General features: G+C 44.6%; 1 protein-coding gene across 1 annotated transcript; it reads right to left on the bottom strand.

The window, feature by feature from the left end:
• On the bottom strand, positions 1 to 23468 carry LOC113482510 (cytochrome P450 20A1). Its single transcript, XM_026853193.1, has 13 exons — positions 23400 to 23468; positions 22866 to 22915; positions 22614 to 22780; positions 17502 to 17647; positions 16678 to 16845; positions 15897 to 15975; positions 14007 to 14122; positions 13510 to 13564; positions 12009 to 12129; positions 11033 to 11144; positions 10303 to 10367; positions 8328 to 8417; positions 1 to 8158 (listed from the first exon to the last, which is right to left on the bottom strand). The coding sequence occupies exons 1-13, from the start codon at positions 23466 to 23468 to the stop codon at positions 8008 to 8010; spliced, it is 1389 nt and encodes a 462-aa protein (XP_026708994.1). The 3' UTR covers positions 1 to 8007.
• Between the last annotated feature and the right edge of the window lie 24 nt (positions 23469 to 23492).

The following is a 23492-nucleotide window of genomic DNA, read 5'->3' as shown; positions in this document are numbered from 1 at the left end:
TTTTTTTAAATCACAGTTTAATTTACAGAATGAGGATTTTTAGCTGTGGTGACAATTTCAAGACCAGTGCTGCAGCAGTGGGAGAAAGAAACACAGAGGTGATAAGGATTTCCAGTTCTTGAGAGTAATTGAGAAAATGTGATTGCTCAGCTTAGTTTACCACAGTGGAACCATACAGCTACAAAATATATAAAGGCTAATGCAGGATGTATGTTTGCAGTATTTTTACCTTTACTATGTAAAAGTCACCATCAAGCTTCCTCAAGCACAAAAGAGGATCACTATGAACTACGGCAAATATACAGCAACAGGCCTTACCTAGTTATCACTGCTAGGATATGAAACTGGAGGCCTGATCCAGCAAACCCTCTATATCATTTCCTTTCTCTTTGCATTATGCCAATACTAGACTTACAAAGACATCTAGACATTTAAATAGTCAAGCAGGTGCTTTATGGGGTGTTCAAACACCCAAAAAGCTTCAAAAATTTCATTTCTAATGACTGAAAGCCACACTTGAGATTTAAGTGCAACTGTGCTAGGCCAATATATGAATAGTCAGTGGTATTCAATGCAGTCACACAATAGTCACAGTCATACAAAGGTTTACAGGCCCAGGCCCACACTTAAGGGTAATTTAGAGCAGTCTGTTTAGCAAGCAATCAATTTGCTCCTTCCTTTCAGAACAATCAAGACAATTCAACAATCATGAAATCAAGGCACAGGCTCTGGCAAATTTAATATGAATTCTGCACATCAGAAGGATTAAGTGCTTCAAACACCCTCTCTGCTCCCAAATATCTTGCTCACTAGTGAATGTGGGGCAGCTGCACCCATTGGTCCAGCTGGTTCCCATCATATGTGATGGTGTATTCCTGCAGGCATCCCTGTCAGCTCCTATTAACTCACGGGCCTCACTCCTCTCCTCCCAAGGCACCTTTCCCCCGCTCAAGACTCCTGGAAGAGCTTGCAAAAGCAGGACAGCCACCTCACAAAGCCAGGGCATGTTCAGCTACCACATCTTTCTCCCCAAGCAGGACAGTTGCAGGTGGTAGCCAAGCTGCCAGAAGACAGGGCTCTTTGGCCTGGAAACTGCATTTGTGGGAACTTATTGCTGTGTGAGAACGCCCATACATGTCACAACATGTGGCACCAACATGCAGGCTCCCCTGCACAGCAGCAATCCAGTTACTGCTGTCTAATGCCCATGGTGCCCTGAACCCCATCATTGTACCAGGCTGACTTGTAAGAGTCAGCTCGTGACATCCTGGATACTGAAGGTTGCTGAGCAGGGACTGGAGCCGCTGCATTTCCGGTTTTTGGGTATTGCAGAGTTCCTGCATCTCCCGGCGTCCAGGCAAATGCATGGAGCTGGAGCATCAGTCTGTAGCGCAAAATTCCACAGTGGTCTTACAGGAAGGGATGGAATAAACATGATATATATATCACAGCTAACAAGCCCTGAATGAGCAAGTCAGTTGCTTTTCAGTCCAAGAAACTACAAAGCCAGGGTATGCATTTTCACATTAGTGCTGATGTCAGGGCATGAACATTCCTAGAATTAAAAATTATATATCTGACTTCCAATAGAGGATCCAACAGTGACATGAAAAGTGCAGCTTTTTTCTATGCTGCCGGTAGGCACTATCAATGAAGGTGTAGGGAAGTTGGCAAGTGTAATGAAGTCACCTTTGCTAGATCTGAGCCTCACTTATTCTGTATCAGGGTCTCAGCCAATATGAAACAATGCTACCAAGTGCCGATTTCCCCACTTTGAGAATACAAACTTTGCTTTTTTCAGACACCCTTAATTTGTTTTCCCTCCTTCATCCCAAAAGATAAATGGCCAAATATGACTTCCTGCTTTTCTCTACTGTTCCAATTTTGTTCCCTTCCTGGATTCATGGCCTTGGGAAGTTTGGTGAGAGCTAGAGCTGTATTAGGTGAGTACCACCTTCTTCTTCATAGATGACATTTCATTCCCTCCCAGCCTCCCCTCCCCAAGGCTTCTGAACAGAAAGTACTTGTAGGAATCATTGAGTCTATTGCTGAAACACAGTCCCTAAGCCAGGAGGTACACAGCACCGCTGGAGCATCTTTCCATCAGTTAAATTAAAGAACTGAATCCAGCTGATGGCTGGGCCCAGCAAGCTCTCTTTTAGCAAGGATACCCAGGGCCTTCTGCTGTAAAGCTCTGAAGGGGAAGATGATCGCTTTACCCTTGCTGCAGTGTCTGAGTCATTACTGAGTTGGAAGCGACTGTTAAAAAAAAAAAAAAAAAAAAAAAGCCTTCTTTGGTGAGACTAGAAAGTTGGCAGCCAAGCAGGCACAGCATTGGATGTCTCACTGCCAGGCTTGTGACAGAGCTGACCTGCCTGGATGCCAGCAGGGAGGTGGGAGCAGAGCGTGCCAGTGCCCATGAGCTGCCCAGCACTGCAGAGAATGGAGCAGGGAAGCTTCAGAGAGGTTCAGAGGTGGGCCCAGCACTGATACTCCATATAAAGATCAAACAGTTCTTGCCTAATAGTGTGACTGAAGCACCACTTGCTCACCCTCAGCACTATTTCGCTGGCATTGAAGGTAACAGAGACACTCACCAGGGACACATTTTACCTGGTTTCTCTGCCCTTTCAGTTTTCCATCCTCTCCTCTGACCAAGGCAAAAAGCCTCAGCTACCTTATCACCACTATTATCACTTATCTATATGTCAATTATAATTAAGATTTTTGCTCCAAGTTACACTAGTTTAATGTGGAATCATGCAAGATTTGTCCTTGTGACTTTTTACTTGCCTAGCACTGATCTATTTAAACTACTTTTACCATTAGAGATGATCAAGTGCTTGTGCCAGAGATGTTGGTGCAGATACAGAACTATGACTGATGCTTTCTGCCTCCTAGAAGCAAGGCTTTTCTTTGCAGGAACATTAGAGCAATCACACGTACTTCATTTATCTTGGATTCAGGCTTCTCTGTAAAATAGGAATGACCTGAGAAGTAGGGGGAAAATTTCTTTCCACTTCATCCCTCCCCCAAATCTTTTTGTGGGAAACACAACTGTGTTTTGAATGCTAAAATTCACACAGATTTAAAAATACTTATCTTCAAGGAATGTTGCCATGGAAACCCCTATCTTCTCTCCTTCCCCACCCTCCATATGTGAGGAACATTTTTTCTTTTTTTTTCCTGCATGTGGTAGTTCCTCTTCCCCGTCTGTTACTGCCAAAAACCTGGCATTGAATCCTAAGAGATGTCAAACAGGCCTTTTGTTTAGTTGAAAAGTGATAGCTAAAAAACACTCCTGAGCTCAACTAGAGAGAGATGCCAAGATGGGTACATACTCTCAGGCTCCAGAGAAAGATTCCTGAAATATTTTCCAGCAATTCCAGTGGAAAAAAAGCAGCAAGAGCTGCCACAGTTCCACTTCCTAGTGGCATAACCCACAAGTGATGAAGATTTTCCTTCTCGTTGGAAACTTTTTTCCCCCCTTCCTTGTCACTCTTGATAAAAGGGGTAGGGAAGTGGGTGGAAGTCCTGTATGCTCAAAGTGCTTTCATTAAAGTACAGCTCTACCCCATTCCTTTTGTCCCAAAGCTACAAGAGGATCCAAGCACAAAAATGAAGTCAATCAATGTAGACTTCACTCTGCTGATCAGAATGTATCTATATCCAAGGGTTAATGTCAGGGAGCCCCTTCTGTAGCATTAACAGAAACCTTGGGAAGGCCATACATAGCCCTGTTGAAGAGTGAGACTCAACAAATTATCTCCTGCTGTCAGTAAGAAACATGTGCACAGTACCTGAGACAGAGTGAGAAGACAATGCTACTTACCTGTGACTTAAGCAGTACCAAAATGTTCACAAACTATGCAGGTGAGATACTGTTTTTCCAGTTTGGATTGCCAGCGGCCCACATTCTCATAACTGCACAGCTAATGGGGGAGCTGGCACGAGAGCTGCCCAAAGTATTTTAAATCAGCAAACATCCACTCTGCCCAAAAAACATTTACTTCTGCAGCAAGTAGGACAGAAGTTGCCAATACCACCATTTCCATTTAATGATGGAAAATAAAACATACAGCCCTCAACACTGTGCTGCATGCCACAGCCATTACCAGCAAGACCTTCAACTGCTGGGAACAGAAGGATATTACTAATTTGCAATAATGGCTCTATATGCAGCACAGGTTAATTAAAATCTAGAGGCAACACCATTCATGGATATTCTGGAGGTAGTGGAAGGCTAGCTCAATGAGCTGTCTGTTCTGCTTAGTTATGTTAACTGTCTCACCAGTTGCCACCAGTACAAGGAGCAAAAGTACAAGGCTTTGTCAGCCAGAAACAGCCATGACAATCAATTAGCAATGGCCTGACTGCTCCCAGCACCTGTGCTGGCTGCCTGCTGCCTGCTTCTGAGAGCAGCAGGTTGCATAGGCACAGAGATATATTTAGCCTCTTACCTTCCATGAGTTTGTAGCCCTCCTGTAGAAGCTTGTTCTACAGTAAGAGTCCAAGAAATGAAATGACAGCTTTTCTGTTTGCTTTTCAAAACCATCCTGTGGAATTTGTGAAGCAGCTTTTTGGTGTATAGCAGGAATATGAAGCATAAAAGGCAAAAATTCCCTAGATTATAGAAGCAACCTCCCCCTCTTGGTTTTGTTCATAGACTACATTTTTTTCCACAGGTTGCAATGCTTGCCCACATCCCCATGTTACAGCCAGAACTGATCTCTGGGCCTTGCATATGTCCTTAGTGTGGGGGTCTGAGCAGCAGGACTGACAATACCCTGTTTTCTACTGACTGGACTCCTGAGGTTGGCTATCTGCTACAGTGTAGGCGCTGACTCGGGCTTTTCCCCAGGCTGGCATCTTACTATGCTTCAGCTTTGGCTGCAATCTTGTGACATGCCTAGCATAGACTCCGTATGCCCAGTCATTTTTTTTTTTTTTCCCCCACAAACTGTGTAGGAACGTAACAGCATTAAGATTTCAAACCCTGATCCCTGTCAAATGCAGCTGATTTTGCCCAAGGGCTAACAAGTTCTTGTGAGAAGAGAAAGGGAAAAATGGACAAACATAAGTGGGGAGGGAGGAACACCCTACAAACACAAGTCTTCCTTAGGTTACCAGGCCAAACAAGAACCAGCTGACAGTGCATGCTGGACAAGGGGTGAAGCAAGAAATGGGACAAAACTGGTATTTCAAGCTTCCAATCAAAATAGATTTAAACTTCATGAGAAAGCTCTGATCCATGAACATTCCCATACAGAAAAGGGGGGTTGATGCACAAAGGAATCCACATCTCGGCTGGTGAGTGTTGCATTAAATCTTCATAGTTAGGCTATCTAAAATGACTGACACACATAGAGTGAGGCACGGAAACTTACAGACTTCAGCAAACAATGTGGCTCTGACCTCAGTGTCACTCCGTGCAATGCATAACAAATGCTTGAGTGTGCCTTACCCACCTCCTTGCCCTCCATGCTCGACACATTTCCTTAAGTGATGAGTCAGGGTGTTTTTCTGACAGCAGTTTTGAGCAAACACAAACTAATCATTGGCTTTTTCCAGCACTTCGGGCCACATTCTTCTCTCATATCAGCCATGGACTCCTGTAGCATGCTTGGTTACTGGCCTGGACTGAGAGCACAGTCTTACAGGATGTGATACCTGTAAAAGCTGACAGAAAATTCATAACAAATTATATGGAATTACTCCCATTTTTGATTCCTGTAACTGGGGAACGGCTGTTGCAAGGCAGTTGGCCCATACAGCTCCAGCAAGGCACAGAAATATTGTAACAGAAGTCTGGACAATTATACTTGGGAAGTTTTTCTGGTGTCTGAAAGCTTCACTCCTACAACATGGCTACAAGAAAGCAGATCTTCACCACTCAATTAAATGACAGTCATCTACTCCTTTTCTGGCTCCTAGCAGGGACAGTGCTATCCTACCATTTTTTCCCAAGAAGGCAATAACTTAGCCTCCATTTTGCCTCCTCCACACACCAGGGATGCTTTAAAGTAAAATCCTTTATCACAGTGATTTCTCCAGGTTTAGGAAACATCTGCAACCTCCAGGAAAAACAAGCCTTTTTGTATAAGCAGTGAAGCAAAGCCTAACTTGAATTGCCATCTGGGGACATGACCGACCTTCAGTTAAATGGAGGTCAGATTATCAAGAGCTTTCTTGCAGTTCATTATAAAAATCAATGCAAGAGAGGCAGCAAGATGAACTGCACAACCCTCCTTTTTCTGCCCAGCAGGCAAAAAATCAGTAGAACAGCATCTCTGTCTCACCTCTCCCCCAACATGAAATGCACTGGGGGGGATCAGAATCTCTACAGCTCCACCAAAAGCAGAGCTGACACATTAAACCCAAGAGCAGAATTTTCTTTGTCTGGTGCCCAGAGGTTGGCATCAGATGTTAACCCTGTAAGAGCTGACAGGACTGCATTCAGGCTGGCACTCGGCAGCAATACAAGAGCCTAAACATTTTTAGAAGAGCAGCAAATTTCCTGACCTGGAAGGTGCCAGTGAAAGGAACGTCAGCAGAAATGGGAATTGCAGCTACCAGGTATGTGTGCCCTATCTGCAGATGCAATAGAAAGTAGCTCTAATGGGAGCCACACCCCTGGCCTGCTCTGTGGTGCATCGGTATCTATGCATAAAAGCAGCTTGGGCATACGCAGCTGCAGGCTGAGCAACACCTCACCTACCACCACACACCTTTGGGGTGGGAAGCGGGCTAGGAACTGGAGCTAACTGAGAAGTCAGTCTTACGGGGAAAAGACTTATAAAGATCAGGTAAAGGGTGATCCTATGCAAGATGGGGGAAAAAAAGTTGCGGGGGGAGAAACACAACCTGAGAAGTCAGATGGCAATTATTCCAATGAGATGATGGGGTAAGAGGTTCCTGCCTTGCAAACTGTTCAGCGGGGCACTGAAAAATCTTTCAGGAGCTGACCTATGATGGCCAAAAGGAAAGAAACCAGGGAAAAGCGTGTGAATATGTGGCATGTGATGCTGCCTTGGCTGGCACCCATTTTGGAGGAGGAAAAGGATTCTTTGAAAGGCTTTGAAGTTATTAAGTACAACATTAATCCAGAGCTCTATAAAATCAGCACTCTCCCTTTCCTGTATTTGCACAACCAGTCTCATGCCAACCCAGTGCTGAATGAACGGCAAGCATCTGTTAATTTCTGTTGCTGATTAGATTAGATGCTGCCCTTAAAACTGTCAGGATAGAGAATCCCTTTCTCAGGGCTTTCTTCTGTGATTTTATTTTATTTCATTATATTATTACTGATGCTTCTGTTTTCTCAGGGGCCAAACCAATCTTATTCCTCTTGATTTACTAGGATTTCTTAGTCACCCTTTCTCTTGCAACCCCCCAAGCGTGGCAACATTACCCAGCAAGAGAACCAGTGGTGCAACTCCTGCCCCACTTTATTTCTCTCTTTCTCACACACACTTCTTACAACATTTATCTGCTCTTCCTGACAGTTATAGCTGTAGCTCAAGGGAAGGAAAGACACTCTGAATAAAAATACCTATATACAGAGAAAGGCTTTGTCCTTGTGTCTCCAAGGTCTTACCTAGCTAGGATCTGTGAAGAAGCATTCCACTGGATAAGAGAGGCACTCTTATCCAGCTCTGTCTGCTGTTGGAAAGGAGCTGGATTAACCAGAGGTCTGGTCTTTGACTAGCTGACACCCAATAAGTTCATACGTACACCACTGCAAGGTATTGTTGCTTCCTTTGCAATGGTTTGGCCAGAGATCCAAAAGCAAATGTAAACAAGGCATACAGATTAAATCTACTTTAATATGACTATTGGTTGAGTTAGAAAATGTACCCAAGAGAGGTATGTGGTTAAGAATGTGGAAAGTAATGAAATGTGGATGCAAAATTCCTTGGCTGAGTCAGTGTGGTGCCAGCATGATTCCCTAAGACTCTTGCTCAGAACTGCACTGCCGGCACTTTTAGCCCCTTGTTTTGCTTGCTCTTAGCTTCTCTTAGACACTGTTATCCAGGCTTCCTCCTTTGGTGAGGTTACCAGCTCATATTTGGTCTCCATGACTTGTCCTTTCACTGGGTGGAGATACAGTTTCCTTACTAGGACACTCAGCAGAACTGTAGCCACCATATAGGCAAACCTGAGGGAAGAGGCAGGAGAAAAGAATAAAAATGTTGCTATGATGTAAATCTGCCAAAGGACAACTGCCAGCTTGGACATCTTGTCTCAGCAGCAACAGGAAGAGACTGAAAGCACCTTCTCTGCTGTTTGCCACAGATACACACAAAGACCACCTTCCCTATGCTCACCTCAACTCTGGGCACTCCTGACTTCCTGAGAAACCCAACAAGGAGAGGTTTTTCATGGCTGATTCCTCATTGAATCTCTCTGGGTCAAACCTATGAAAGACAAATACACTGAGCCTTTCTGTGCAGGCACAGGATCCTTTCCCTGGACACATGCGCACATACACATAAGTAAGAAGCTGACAGTGAAATACAGAATCTCACTAATTTGCTCTCTCTAAATCAGGCTGCGTAATTCCACACAGATTTACAAAGGCAACTGTGCATCCACTCCATCTATGTTCCCAGATGGTCAGCTGTGTCCCAGCTTGGTCAAAATGCTGATAAACTGAATTAGTGTGACATAGGGCTGGAATTAATATGCATTACCTCTCAGCAGTGGGTATTTAGCTTGAGTACACAGCTGAGCTGATGCTGCTACCTGCCCTCTATTCCCCTTCAGGGCACACACAATCTGATTTGTGTGTGTGTGTGTGTGTGTTGTCTGTTGTGTCCCCCCTCCACCCCATGACCCTTCCTCTCTCCACTTCCAAAAATATTTCCCTTTCCTCCTTGCCCCTCATTCTTCTCTTCAAGCAGCTGGTGTGTGTATGTCTGTGTGCTGGGGGAGGGAAGCTGGTGACTCATTCAAGTGAGAAAAGTGGTTTCCAGCATTAGGATGGTGGAGGCTGGGAAAAAATTATTATCCAGGGCTGGCATGAGTTAAAACAAGATTCCCATAATCAACTAACCATAGGGAGATTAATAAAATATAATTCAATTTAAATATATATATATGTATATATATATTTTTAAAAAAAAACAAACAAAAAACCAGGAAATTTGATGGATGGAAGGCATTTTTCCTTCACTTTCTGCTTATACTTCAAGCCTTTGGCTCCCTGCCTAAATATCCAAGCTCTGCTTCTACCACGGTGAAAGGGCAGGTGGGTGCTGACCCTTAGTAAAAGCAGCAGCAAACGTACATTCCCCCTGAACTGAAGTGGCAAATTACAGATGTTGTAGTAGGAAAGAAAATGCAGCTGCCTAGCAAAAAAAGTAAGGAGGGCAAACAGCCACCCCACAGTGTTTTTATGCAGTAAGTGAAAGGATAACAAAACTGATCCCCTGTCTCCATCATGGAAATACACATCTACCTCAGGCTAAACTTCAACCTTCTTCTCCTTGGAATAAACACACTGTGTTCATAGCAGTCCTCAGGGTCCCTCCCACAAGGCCTCAGCTAACCCTTCCTATCCTAGTGGGCAATCCCTGCCAAGATGCTCATAGGTTGGTGCAACCATGCCTCACCCTTCTGCAAGAACTACACTTACAGAGAGAACAAGTGCTGTTCTAAAGGCTCTATTCTTTCTCCTAAATCTCAGCTGTCTGTTCTCTCTGTCTAGAATAACTGACCCACATTTTTTTCCCAGCCCAAGTGAAGTAAGTCAGATACGTGTTAATATTTGCCACCTGGAGGCCACAGGAAGCTACAGCAACTTTTTTCTTCAATCTCCCAAATGCTGGCTTGGATCGTTTTGTTTTCACTGATAGAAGTAATGAGGCAGCAGTTCCCCTCCCTCTGAAAAATCAAAACTTGACTGATATTTCCTCCCATCATTGTTTGCATGGTTTCATGATGACAAGCAGTGACTCCAAAGCCATTCAAATGACTGTTTCTCTCTCACAGAAAAAAGAATTTACCAGCATTTGCCAGGGAAGCTGTGTGTGTGCGCAAAAAAGTTTTTATTAAACTCTAACACATAGACACACACACATACAGACTGAAGCATGAGAGGATCATGACTTGAACTGCCCCAAAATCCTGCCCATAGAGAGAAGACCATCATAAACTGATTTTCTTACAGACCCCCTTTCATCTCCAAAATATGTTTAAGGCAGGCCCTGCAGCTAAACAAGCTCTGCTGTAAGATCTAAAGAATATTAATTTAAAAAAAGGAAAGGAATTAGTAGCAATAAAAGTCTTGATTCTACATACTTGTATGGTGATGGCCAAGATGAACTATCCTGCAGCATCACACCAAGAGCATAAAGCACAAGTGTCTGCAAAGAAAATCAGGACACGTCACGAGCAGAAAGAAATGCACAATTAAAGACACTTCTGTGTCTTTAGACACTTGTGTGTCTAAAAGAACAGCCCTGATGGGTAACTATTATTCTGTAGACTACTCATTAGATAGATTTAAAAGATAATATGCTGTATTCATTTACAGATTTCCATACTCCATGCACAGATGTTAGCATTTTAACTTCTAAGGCCCATGCTGCGGTGGCTGTAGTTAGAGGGTCTGATCCCATTCCTCTACTCTTCCTGGCATGTATATATGTTTGAGCTATTTTATTCTCTGCAATGGAAGGTTCCACTCTGTGTGGGAAATGTGGGTGATATGATCAGGCCTGAAATCATGCTCTTTTATGCACAACTGAGCCCATAAGCCCCTTCAAAAGATGATTCATCCCTGGTAGACCCAGAATTGGAAGCAAAGTTGCTCAGCAAGAGAACATGAATTCCCAGAGCCTCTCCTGCAGAGGAACTGCAGGGCAAACTTTGAGCTAAAACGTACATTCCAGATGACAGAGCAGCTGCTCAGGTTCAACACTGGCAGAAGAAATGGTCTTCCTGTCTCACCTCTCCACAGGAAGAGAAGGAAACAGCAAATTTCTCTCCAGGAAAGGAGAGTGACCTAGTGCTCCCAGTACTGCCCTACCTCTTTGGGAAGAGTATGTTGGTCAACTTTGCCCTCCAGTTCCTGCAGCTGTGCAGCAATGGGAGTCAGCTTTGCTGTTCGCACTGTCTCACACAGGACCTGCCGACAGTATCTGCAACCAGTAAGACTTCGTTAGTTTAACCCTCCCAGAAAGAAGCTTGTCCATGTCCTTGTGGCAGCAGGGAGAGCCGAGTCACCTCCTGCATTTAGGGCTGCAGTCTGCTCCTGGTGCTGTCTCAAGCCACACTGAGGGACCTCATTTTGTGGTCCCAGTGTCTTTGCAAGAAGCATTAAATCTCATTAATAGCTTTTAGGGAAGGTTACCGAAATCTCTCTTCACCACCATTTTTTCAGATTTTAAACTAAACTAACTATGCAAAAAAAGCATAAACACACCAGCCCTCTTCCCAGACCTCTCACCCATACAAGAATCAACAAGAAACCTACATACTCAATACTCCCTTACTGAAACTCTCAACACTAGTCCAGATACAAAATGCATCCAGTTGCACCAACAGATGCACAAAAAAGAAAGGGACACTGTTGACCAGTCATCATCCAGTTCTGTGACCCTTTGAAAATATTATTCCATGCTTTCCTTCTAAATATGTCTAACATTAATCCAACCATTAAAATGACCGATTACCTCTACTTTTGGAAAACTAGGACAGAAACCAAACAAGACAGTAAGTAAACATATTTTAGCCTGGCAGCCAGGACACTGATTCTGTGCTCTCCTCTGCCAATGAACCTAAAGGGTTTCCTATAAGACATCCTGAAGAGAGCAGCATAGTTCCCATGTCTGGAGCCAGTCAGCAGATTCAATTTGTGCTACAAGTCATCCTGTGGTATGATCACTTCCAGAAAAAAGAAGGGAGTAGCTTTTGGGTGCCTTCTCCTGGCCCAGTGTAGGCTGGGCATCAAGCTCCAGCACATGAAGCCCCTGTCCCCACCACATGAGACAACCCTGACCCACCTGAGCTGCTCAATTTTCTCATGTGTAATTGGTCCCTTCCCCAGAACGCAGTCCATCTCCTTGTAGAGGTTCTGTTGAACATCTTCTGAGGTTGCTAGGAAATAGACTGCCCAGGTACACACTGAGGAAGAAATCAAGACAAGACTGGACCCAGAAAATTCAATCTTTTACAAACTGCATTGTTTTCATACTTCCTGTATTTGCAACATTACTTTTTCACTCAGAGAAGGGTGACTTCTGTTCACCACAGGCTGTACTGATTCTGTATTCAGTGGCAGGAGTAGAGACTGAATTCCAGTGTAACAAGAGACCCTGCAAGCTAAAATTCTCTTTCCAGTGCTATGAAGAGCTTCGGGAACTATGCAGGAGACTGAGCTATTCAGCCTCCCAGCTCTGGGGAGGGGACCACACAGCACAGCAGACCCTAAGGAACCAGGGTTACTAGACCAACAATGCAAATGAAAGGCTGGTTTGTCCAGAGCATCAGAAAATTCCCTTATTTTGAGGGCTTCCCCAGCACATCTCAGGTGAGTGCTCCAGACAGACAATTTCTGGGGCTCCTGACAGGGAGCAACAAGAACAGTACAGCTCCCTGCAGTAGGTTGGCCATCACCTGTCTCCCCAACATCTATTTTGTGAAGTAGTCAAGAGATATCTTCAATAGCAGAGTGAAAAAGAAACCTTGCATAAGAAATGTGTGTAGGGCGCAGTTTCCCTAAAGCTACAAGGAAATGTTTCTACCACTCCAAACTGTCTATTCAGGAGAACTATCTGGAATCCCTGAGGAGTCCAGCCTCTTAAAATGACAGTCTTCCTGGAGTACTTGGAGAGGATATTCTCTGGGGAGAGTATTATCATAGTTGCCAAATTTACTTTCCGTATTCTTTAACAACAAGCTGCACCTTGGACGTTTTCTTTGGAGTCCCAGCCCCACTGGCTGAGACACAGGGCCTGATAATCATCCCCCTATCATAAGAGATTTTATACAGCTCCAGTTTGTATTTTGCGTTGGGGTTTTTTTGTTGTTTTTTTTTTCCATAATCTTTGCATAAATCCCAGAGTCGCTCCTTTTAAAGTCTACATGGAACACGCCTATCCTTCAGAAGTTCAAAGCAGACAGTCAGATTCCAGGACTCTGCTCTAATTTCCTTCCCATGTGGCAGAACCTATTTTACAACATGATCTTTGTGGCTTGCATCTTTTGGTGCTTTTTCATCAAATTTAGCATCAGTTCCTGGGGTTAGAGTGCAAGCAAAAAGCAATGAGAAGAAATCTTCAAGTTCACCAAAGGACTGGGAAGGTTGTCAAACACAGTTTCAACTCACTGGTGAGGCTGTGTCGAGAGTGATGTAAAAATTAGTTTCTTCTATACCTCTGTAGCTCAGGAGAAAGAGAATGATGAATATAATTTTTTATTAACCTAGAATAAGTCTCATGTCATCACACACAGTTTTAGACAGTTGAGTGTAAGGATGGAAAGTTACTTACAATCTGTACTTACAGTTAGCCGTGATTATGCAGCCTGCCAAGGAGAAAATCATTGTATCTTCCAGAATCTACAAAATAAAATCTACTTCAGAGAATGAAGTTCATAAGACTGTAAAGATAAAAAAGAAGTGGCACATTCTCCACTCAAGCGCATGAAATCCCTTTAGTGCAGGGAGCAGGAAATACATCTAGAAGGCACAGACTGAACTCTACAGAAATTCCGCTGGAATGGCACATGAGACATGCTTTATACTAAGATACTTCTGGAGACATGCTTAATACTAAGATACTTCTCATTTGTAAAAATAGCAATGAAGCAGTGACAAGGAAAGCTACCAAAGTCTAATGCAATTAAGCATTGTAGGAGTGGAAAAAAGAATGCGAAACCCTTCTTTAGTATGGAATCTGACCTAAGATGCAAACACTTTAATTAATCAAAGGCTACAATGTTACGAGCTGCCCATCTAGCAAAACTCCATTAACTGTGAGGACATGAACAGCTGCACAGACCTGCTGGTCACTCAGGCTCCCCTGCAGCAAGGTGTCTATAAAGATGTGCCTGTTGAATGATCTGCCTCGGCGCTCCTTTGTAACTTTCCTTAAGGTGGATTCCATCTCCATCAGAGCTTTGGAAGCAAAAAAGAAATGTTTATTTTAAAATCTGGTCATCCTGAGTGCTGCAGAGAAGCAAATCCATCTTCCCAAGCAGATTTTCAGAGCAGCTGTCCCTGCTGGGCTCACTTACAGAAGCAGCCTCTGTTATATTTTACTGTCAATTTGGAATGCGGTATCTCCAATTTAGTTGAAAATGTAGGAACCAAATAAAACAGGTTGCCTATAAAAAAAGCCATCCTTACAGGTATAACTGAGATGTACTCTATGAGCTGAAAACACATAAGGGTAAGTCAAATAACAGTTAGTGTTGAACCATCAGAGAATGTGTTTAATCAGTCCCCATAAAAAAATGTTAGAGCCAGATAACATTAGTTGCATGGCCTGCAGAGTTATAATTACTAGTGTTACAGCATCTCCAGCTGCTGACGGTGTCCTTTTTGCCAGGGGTTCTACAAGCATGGTGCAAGAGGATGGCTCTGGCTCTGTGCTGACGAGTCTGCACAGACAGAGAGGACAGTGCAGAAAACATGGGAGGGTCTTGGCACAAAGGATCCACACATATGAAGGTATTCGTGTGCCTAATTCCTGGTGACTACTGTGGGAACTGGGGGGAGTTAGAGACCTAGATGCCATTGGCTGTCTTATTTAAATGACCTACTCAAGACTATCCAGGAAACATGGTGCAGAAGTTGGATCTGAAACTTGATTTAACAAGGCCCAGTTCAGCCCCTTCATCTTAAAACTACCCTTCCTCCCTCCTCTCTGCATAGGATGGCAAGCCTCACTATCTGGAGTTTGTGAAATTGTGTCCTAATGCATCATCCCACTACAACTCAGGAACAGTCCTGAACAAGTGCCCATTGAGAAGCCCATTTTAATAGGGCAGTAGTTGACCTCAGATTCTGAAGCCCACAGAACCAGCAACATAAAGAAAGAAACACTGGGTTTGGAGGATTAACAAGCAAATCCTTAGTTCTAGAGACAAACTAGTTTTGTTTAGCATCTTATCAATCAGTACTGAAAAGGTTTGACTATTAACAACAAAAAAGACAGGACAACCAAAAAATAAAGTATCTTACTGTGAAATCTGAGAAATAAACACACTGCCATATCAGACCTGAAAATCATGTTACCTTGTAATAGCACATCAGAGGCTATCATGTGGAAGGTGTCCATCAAAGCAGCACCTCTGTACTTGTGTCTTCTAGCCTGTCAGTGACTGTCTGACTGGGCATTCAACAAATGGTGCATCATAAGAATGGCTGTACAGGCCAAACCAAGTGGCTCCATCTGTCTCCATCTAGCACAGTTGCCTGACCCCAAGAGAGCTCAAAAGTGGATGCTAGGGAACAGAACAGGAAAGGAACAAGCACACCCCAATTCTTCTCAGGATCCTCTTACCAGTTTCCAGACTGGACAGACCCTAGAAGTAGACCTGAAACTAGAGTTCTAGTCCTACAAACTTCTTGTGCAATGGCAGGCTTGTCACTGAACTCAAAAGCAATGATCTTATCACAGAATCATTCAGGTTGGAAAAGACCCTTGGGATCAGAGTCCAACCACAAGTCCTACTCTACAAAGTTTTCGCCTACACCATATCCCCTAGCATCTCACCTAAACAACTCTTATGTGAGAGTAAGGAGGACACATCTGGTAGTGTATGGCATGAGGACCAACTCTGCAGAAAAGCCAAGACAGATGGGCAAAAAAAGTGCTTCCATACACTAGCTAACCTTAAGTATTAAGCAGAAAGGGAGGAAGACTGTGATTTTGGGAGAAACCTACCATCTTCGTAGAGCTTCTTCCTAGTCATGTTTTTGTCAAGTGACCCATCCAAGAAACCTTTCCCAATCTCCGACCAGATCTGAAAGAAGGACAGAAAGAAGAGCACCATCACTCACCACAGGCTGAGACTACTCAGATTCCTCCATTCTTCCCTCTTCAGGAAAATGAAAAACCAAATAAAATGGAGACTTCCTGTAAATATGGAACTAGTCTCCTCTTTAGGACACCATGTCCCATTCCAGATATTACATCTATGATAGCTGAAATTAAGTTGAAACAAAACTACTGTAATTACAACTGCAGGGGAAAAGGCATGGGAATCTTGAATGGGAGATGGAACTGTTCCTTTCCTACCCTATTGCCAGCAGATTTAACATGCCCAGATGTGGACACAGCTTGGGACATCCTCAGATTTTCCTTTATTCACAATGTCACAGAGCATTCAGATCTTAGAAAAGGGTAAACTCCACTGGCATTCCCAGAAGAGTTTAACTGAATCAGGTACCAAACACCTCTCAACTGCCATTGGATCTGGGTTCCTGATCCCCACAGATCCTTTAGAAACACCTTAGACTAATGACAGCAAGATCAGCAATAGGATCTTTCTGATAGTTTCAGCTTGGGACAATTGACGCAGAGCCCTCAAGCTTTTAAACTTAATGTTAGCTTAAATGTTAAAGTCTCAGCAGTACCTTGTACTAAACTGCACACAGACACAAGCTGCGTGCTGTTGGCATGGAAAAAAATAATAGGAGATTTCCTGACTCTTCATGACACTTACTGCATCATGGTGCCTGCGGAATCGGATGACTTCCCGGTCATCTTCAAAGCTGCTTCCCATAGCTGTCTGCGTGACAGACTTCATGGCAAAGCCCAGCATGTGCTGGCAGAGTGGCACATGTTGTGCCTCAGGGAGGGAGAGCCATTTGGCTAGCAGCTCTTCTGACAGCTTGAGAGGGAAGGAACCATTAGTTGGCAGTAATATCAGCAGCCTATTTACCAAACATACCCTGGAGACATTCCCACCCAGTTCCTAAGACAGACCACACTCTCCTGGCTATAGCATGAAGCTACACCCTTCCCAGGGTTTCCTTCCACTGTTAACATAAACAGTAACATTTTAGCCTCAAATCTTCTGCCTCTTCCCAAGGTTTTCCTCCAACAAGGCAACCCTCTCTTGTTCCCTCTGTCACAAAAGAAACCTTTAAACCTTTAATACTAGTAGCTCCAGACTGGGAAAACAGATCATATTCTGGCTGCTGGACTGAGTTAACAGTTCTTCACCTGTTCGTGGTTTCAGTAGCTGGTTCCTTGCTCCTTCCTCCTGTCCTGGGAAATAAATCTAGAATCCAGATGCTTCAGTATCTTTGACTGCATCTGGCATCTTGGCATAAAAACTCACCAAGCTCAGCCCTTCTCGCTAACCGACCAGAGCCAAGAGAAACCAAACATTCACACTGCTTGAATGGGCAAAGGCTGTTTGCTGTCTCAGATGCTTATAGTTCCAGCACTAATCTGAAAGCAGCTCCTTTACACTAGTGATCATTCTTACTAAACTTTGTGAGTCACACAGGGCTTCTCTGCTGTACAAGGGCAGTTACACACCTTCTGGATGAGAGCGAAGTTACTTTGCAAGGACTTGGTCACACCATTTTCATACAGCTTTCTCCTCATGTGGCTCTCTCCCGTATCCCTATTCAGGCCGGACTGGTACCTCAAGAGGGACTTCAACATTGTCTCAAAGGGATCCACTGAAAGCAAATACAGGAAACACCATTCAAAAGTCAAGCAATAACATCACCAGAGATGCTGAAAATGGCAACCTCTTTAATCAGGTGCTGCTACTTCTGGGCAGTGAGTAAGCCATGGCTCCTTCCCCCGGAACAGTGTCTTTGGGGTGTCAAGCTTCTCCTGCTCAGTGCAGGCTGGGACCTCATAAGGTCTCATCTCTGTGGCAGTGTACCATCCTGTGATCAGCTTCCCCTCAAGTTGCCTGCTGGCTCTGCTAAGTAACTCTTTAGTAATAACGCCTTGGAAGCTTTTTCCCAGCTTCCCAGTTGGCGGCTGGTTGTGCCATTGACTTGGTGACAACAGTAAGGCACGCCCCTTCCCCTTCTCCTCCAGCCTGATCTGCAGCACCTCTAGCACATTCCTCCTTGACATCTGGTGCACCCTCCTGCCCTGACCATGGCTATGTATTCAAGACACATCAGCTCAAATGACAGACTTAGCCAAAGGTTGCCTTCTGCACTCTTACCTTGCTTCACAGCCCCAGCAAATCTCATTTGACACCCTACTGCTCCTGAGTGATTTCTCTTGCATGCACTGAGTTCCCTGCTGATGAGCACTTCCCAAACTAACACCTACCTGTCTCAGTCAGGGCTGTCTCCAGCAGAGAAGCTCTTACAGAAGACAGTACCCCACTAAGCTACAGAATGCTTTCTGCTTCTAATAGCCTTACTTTCCATCCTCCTTTCACACAGACACCTGCAACAGCGTACAAACTAGACAAAAACACGTACCTTCCATCTCCATATGCATGACTCACTCATTTAGAATTTTAAATCTGAATTTCACCACCAGGGGCCTCTATTTATAAATTTGCTGAAGTATATTAGGTGTCAATGCAAAACTGTGCAATAAAGCATAGCATATGCTTTTCCCTTTCTGTAAACTTTTCTGTGGGTCTCGTAGAACTGGCAGAATCTTTAAGGAACTATTTGGAAGCAGCAATCAGGGATTTTTTCAAGAGGGATATTTTCCCTGTTTATCACAGTCTGTTACTTCTCTCAGATGGAGAGTGAAACGGCTGGGCTAGACACATGACTGTGGATGTATCTAGGATTCCCAGCAGAGATCAGGGCCTCATTATGCTACTGGACAAACATACAAGAGACAGCTCACACCTGCAGGGGACTTACTACCTAATGACACAAAAGGAGCTAATGAGGCCAGAGGTACAAATATGGTAAACTTTCCTAAATGCTTTTCTCTCATCACATCATTTCCCTTCCAATGTTTAAGATCTGCATCTCATCCTCTTTCCCACTTTGAATGACGAGGAGTACGTGCATGTGTCTTTTGGCACAGCAGATGGTACCTGCGACTCTCCACGTGGAGCAGGCTGTTATGCGATTCTAGCTGTTGCTGACAATTCCTCCTCCAGGGTACTTTGCCATGGAGTGGCTGCTGCTGCTGCAAGCCACGATTCCCTGCTGACTGGTCCTGGCAGAGCTAGGCACAGTATTGGGGTAGCCAGAAAGACATATGGCTGGTGGTAAAGCCCACACAGCAAATCTGGCAAGCAGAGGCATTTGGAGAGGCCGGAGGACAGTTAGCGCCATCACTTGCAGAAACTGCAAAGTTCTCCTGGCGTACATGAAAGAAAACTGCTGGATCAGCCATGGGCTCCATTTTTTTCTCTCCTGTCCCTAGTGCAGCTAGCAGTCCTGTGCCACTGATATACTCACCGTTGTGAACTCAGGACAGCAGAGCCCAGGCTGCCCTTTGCTGAGGGCTGGCCCTGCCTCGCAGTATTTGGGAAACCACTATTTTTCTACAGCTGTGGGAGGCTAGTGACTTCACTGGCACAAACTGCCTCTTGGGAGACACAGCTCTGTCCTGCCAGCACTTCCATGGTCTTCTCCCTTTGTCCTTGTCTTGAAAACATCTCTAGGGTTATATTTTCAGTCCTCTTAGTGAAGCATATAAAAATTTTGACTGTTCTTTCCACTTACAATGAAATCTTCTCCCTCATCACAAAAACCTCAAAATGCTGTCCTGGACACCATTCTAAGTAAGTATGGAGAAAAGGTAACTAGAGAGTCGAAACAAATGCCAAGTAGCACTGAACATCAGAGATGGAAAGGACCTCTGAAGCTGCACAAAGAATAGCAATGAAGCTGCCCTGCTCAAACAGGCCAGGACCCATAGCTCCATCTCCAACATTCAGTGTGCTTCAGGTTCATTGTCCCAGTCCAAAAGGTGACATCAACTCATGAGAGATCTCCAAGTAGGTCTCTGAACACACTCATCCTGTCAATCCTGAACTAGTTCACCTTCTTCACATCCACACCTTTCTCATGACTGGACTGCTTCCCCAAAGCCTCTCACAGGAATCGCCACTGTCAGCAGTAAAGTTTTACTTCCTTGGAATTCTCCTTGAGAATTTCTCTCAAACAAGCTTTAAGAAGCCATGAAAATGTACCAACTTCAAGTACTGCTTTAAACATGAGAAAAAACATCTCCTGGCATTGGGAACCTGTTAATAAGCATGAATGAAATTAGTCCAACTTCAAGGCTTTCATGAGATATGCATTATCAGCACCTGTCTCTCTCTCTCTCCAAGAAGTTTGTCCATACCTGTGACACACAAAAGACAAGAGGAGCCCTTCTATTCTACTTGGAGTCAAACCCTACACCTCAAACTCAGAAACCAACAAGCAGACATCTATGAAGAGCAGCTCTGGCCTCAGGTACCCCAGCAGACTGAGGAGAAGTCACATGGCAAGGGTTTTCAGGTGGGGCTGGAAAGTCAGGAGTTGGAAGCCAGTCCACAGTGGGCTGTGTCCTGCCCCCAGCACTGTGTGTACAGAAGAGATACAGGCAAGGCCAGGTCTCCAACAAAACAAGCTGTACAGAGCCAGTTGGTGGCTGAGAGCTACCATGACACCTATTCCCACCCACCAGGAAATGGTACAGGAACTGTTTTGATACAGCTACTCAGCTATTATGTGTTGTTTATACCTCAAAGCTCCCAGAAAAGCAATCAGTAAGATTCCTCACCTCCAATAAAGTTTGAGCACTTCTGACAAGCATTAGTGCTAAAAGGAAAGCACTGATACAACCAACATCCCTGCTTTTTCAGGTCTGAGTTCAGCACAGATCATTAGAACACTCCTTCTTAAGCCTGCTGCTGCTGCCTTTATGAGAATCCCCCCCATAAGATCTTCCTTCTGCTGGGCTGAACACACTTTACCTAGCTCCTCCTGCACAACAGGCTCTGCATTCCTCTGAGAGTACTAACAGCCTTTCTTTGGACTTGTTTTATTCAAAATCATGCCTGAGTACAGAGCTCAGAGCCGTACACAGGATTCCAGGTCTGGCTCATGTTCATCTTGTGCAATAGCCTAGATGCTTTCCTCTCTCTACAGAAACTACATGACTCAATACACCTTCGTCTTTTTTTCCATGGCCATGTCATCCTGCAGGCAACTAATACAGCCTGCTCTTGCTACTCCCCTTGCTACTGCTGCCACCCCAGACCTCAGGGGTGCCCACCTTCTTGCTCTGACACTCTGCTTCCCCGTGTTGACAAGAGGTCCCAGCATGATGCCATCAAGGCAGGCTGCTAACGTTAAGTGGGAGTATTTCACCTCCCCAACTCAGCATTTCGCTTTACCAATGCAATCCAGCCTTGCTGCCTCTTTCACTTCTTATATCCCATTACCTCCAGCTTCAGTGATGACTCAAGCAGTGTCCAAGCAAACACTGAACTGAAACCATGACAGACAGTTCTATCACTTGCCTTGTCTAGAAGTCAAAGCAGTATGGCATGCATTTCCTATTTAACCCCTGTTTAGCCCTTGGTGTAGCAGCACACCAGAGTAGTCTGTAATTGCCTGGGTCACGTTTCCTGCACTGAAGTCCAGGCACTATATTTGTTTTTCTCCGGTATTTGGGTACTCCCAAATTCTGTACATTTCTGAGAACATGCCTACTCAGGGGCCTGTCGCCACTTCTCTGAGTTGTGAGAAAGTGACTGTCTGCGCAATTTCCCCCAAACACACTTGAGTGCATTCAGATCTTTCAGGGTGAGTTTCCACCTTCTGGAGTGCCACTGCTATCAACTGTGTCTTGCTGATCTTTGTTAACTCCCACTCCTTTCCCAGATCATCACCAGTTTTTCTGAGTCTGTCATGCAACTGTACAAGAAGCTTACCCATCACAACCTCAGCATAAAGTGATGCTGATATATCTGCCTGTGCCTACATTATTAGGTAAGATGTGTGCAGCCAGCACCTCATTCAAATTTAGAAGATGAAAACTGGACCCCAACCACCAACTGAGTTAACTTACTGTCTGTGATCACCTTAGGAAGCAAAACACCCATTTAAGAGACTTATACCATAAATTAAAATATCCTCCCAGGACTAAGAGGGTCAACTCAGCTACAAGCACCACTGACCACTTCTGAGTCTAGAAGATCACTAGAGATTTTCAACACAAAACTGTACATGTCAAACAAAAAAATAAACAACTTCTTCAAATAATACTTTAAAAGCCTCCACACTGAACCACACAAGGGAGCTATTACAAACTAGTGCAGTTCTTTTCAGACTTAATTTAGCAAAGTTCCCCCTCTTGAATTGTATTTCAAGCTGCTTTTAATATATATGTCAAGTTGCTATAGGATCTTTGCCCTGCTGTTTCAAGTGACTAACAAGCATGATGCTTTCCACCATCATTTGCCTGTAGAGAGATAGTAAAAAACACAACCGTACTAATTTCTTGACGGTTTTGGGACAGCAGCAACCCTTGGTTGCTGATATTCAAGTCTAATACACAGGACCAAAGACATACCCAAACCACCACATCAGCTCCAAACTAAGTCTCATCTTCTTTCTACTTAGAATGAAGCCCCAGCTTCCTTTGACATAGTGTCCAGGAAGGTCTGAAGGAACAAATGGACTCAAAGACAAAGCAAAGGACACTTACACAACCGGTTGGGGTTAATATGTTGCTTCAGGAGATCAATTGAGCCAAGGCTGACAACAAGACGCCTTCCAAACCAGAAAGAGACCAGTGGGCCATATTTCTCATGAAGATTCACCAGGAACTCATGCAAACTGCTGCTGGCAATGATATCTGGCAGGTTGCCATCCCTGAGGGACACAGAGGATATTTGGTCATGAACAGCATCCACTGCCACAGCTGAACTTGACTGATATGTAGATGGAAAGCACTTACTTTTCATCAGTTGGAGCCAGCCCAGGGATACCTGATGCTTGCCTAGATGCCTAGAGAGTAAAAGGGAGCGCATTAACCTCCTTAAACTTTACATTTTATACAAGTCCCACAGCTTTCCAGCAGGAGAGCTGGATTTTCCACATCAATACCGCCACACTACTTACAAACGTTAAACAAAAGCTGGATAAGCCACATCTTCAGGCCCCAAACCTGCTAAGGCTTCTGAAGCCACTGAGCTGTGTGTGCCCGCCACCGCGGGCTAAGGCAGGATTATTCATCTCGTTAGATGAACGGTCCCTGCGTGAAGATTTAAAGGGTCAGGTCTGCAATGCCCATCTTACGCCCGGATGTTGCCCCGGCGCTCTGCATGCGGGCGCAACTGCCAGGTGAGCACATAAAGCCTTTCGAGGCGGGACTGGCCCAGCACGGAGAACACGGGCGGCCCCGGCCCCTTCCCACGTCCCCGGGCTTGGGCGGGGTTTCGTGCCCGCCCGGGCCGCTCGCCCCCTGCCCCCCCGCCGCCGGCGGCATTACCGGGTAGAGGTAGAGCACGGCGCCCACCAGGATGAGCAGGAACAAGGCGCATCTATCAAAGCCAGACATTTTAACCATTACAGAAAAAGTACT

This window comes from Athene cunicularia (assembly GCF_003259725.1).
Source record: "Athene cunicularia isolate RWA chromosome 7 unlocalized genomic scaffold, athCun1 chr7_part2, whole genome shotgun sequence".
In the NCBI taxonomy this organism is placed as follows: Eukaryota; Metazoa; Chordata; class Aves; order Strigiformes; family Strigidae; genus Athene; species Athene cunicularia.
This window is presented reverse-complemented; position numbering and strand designations above follow the sequence as displayed.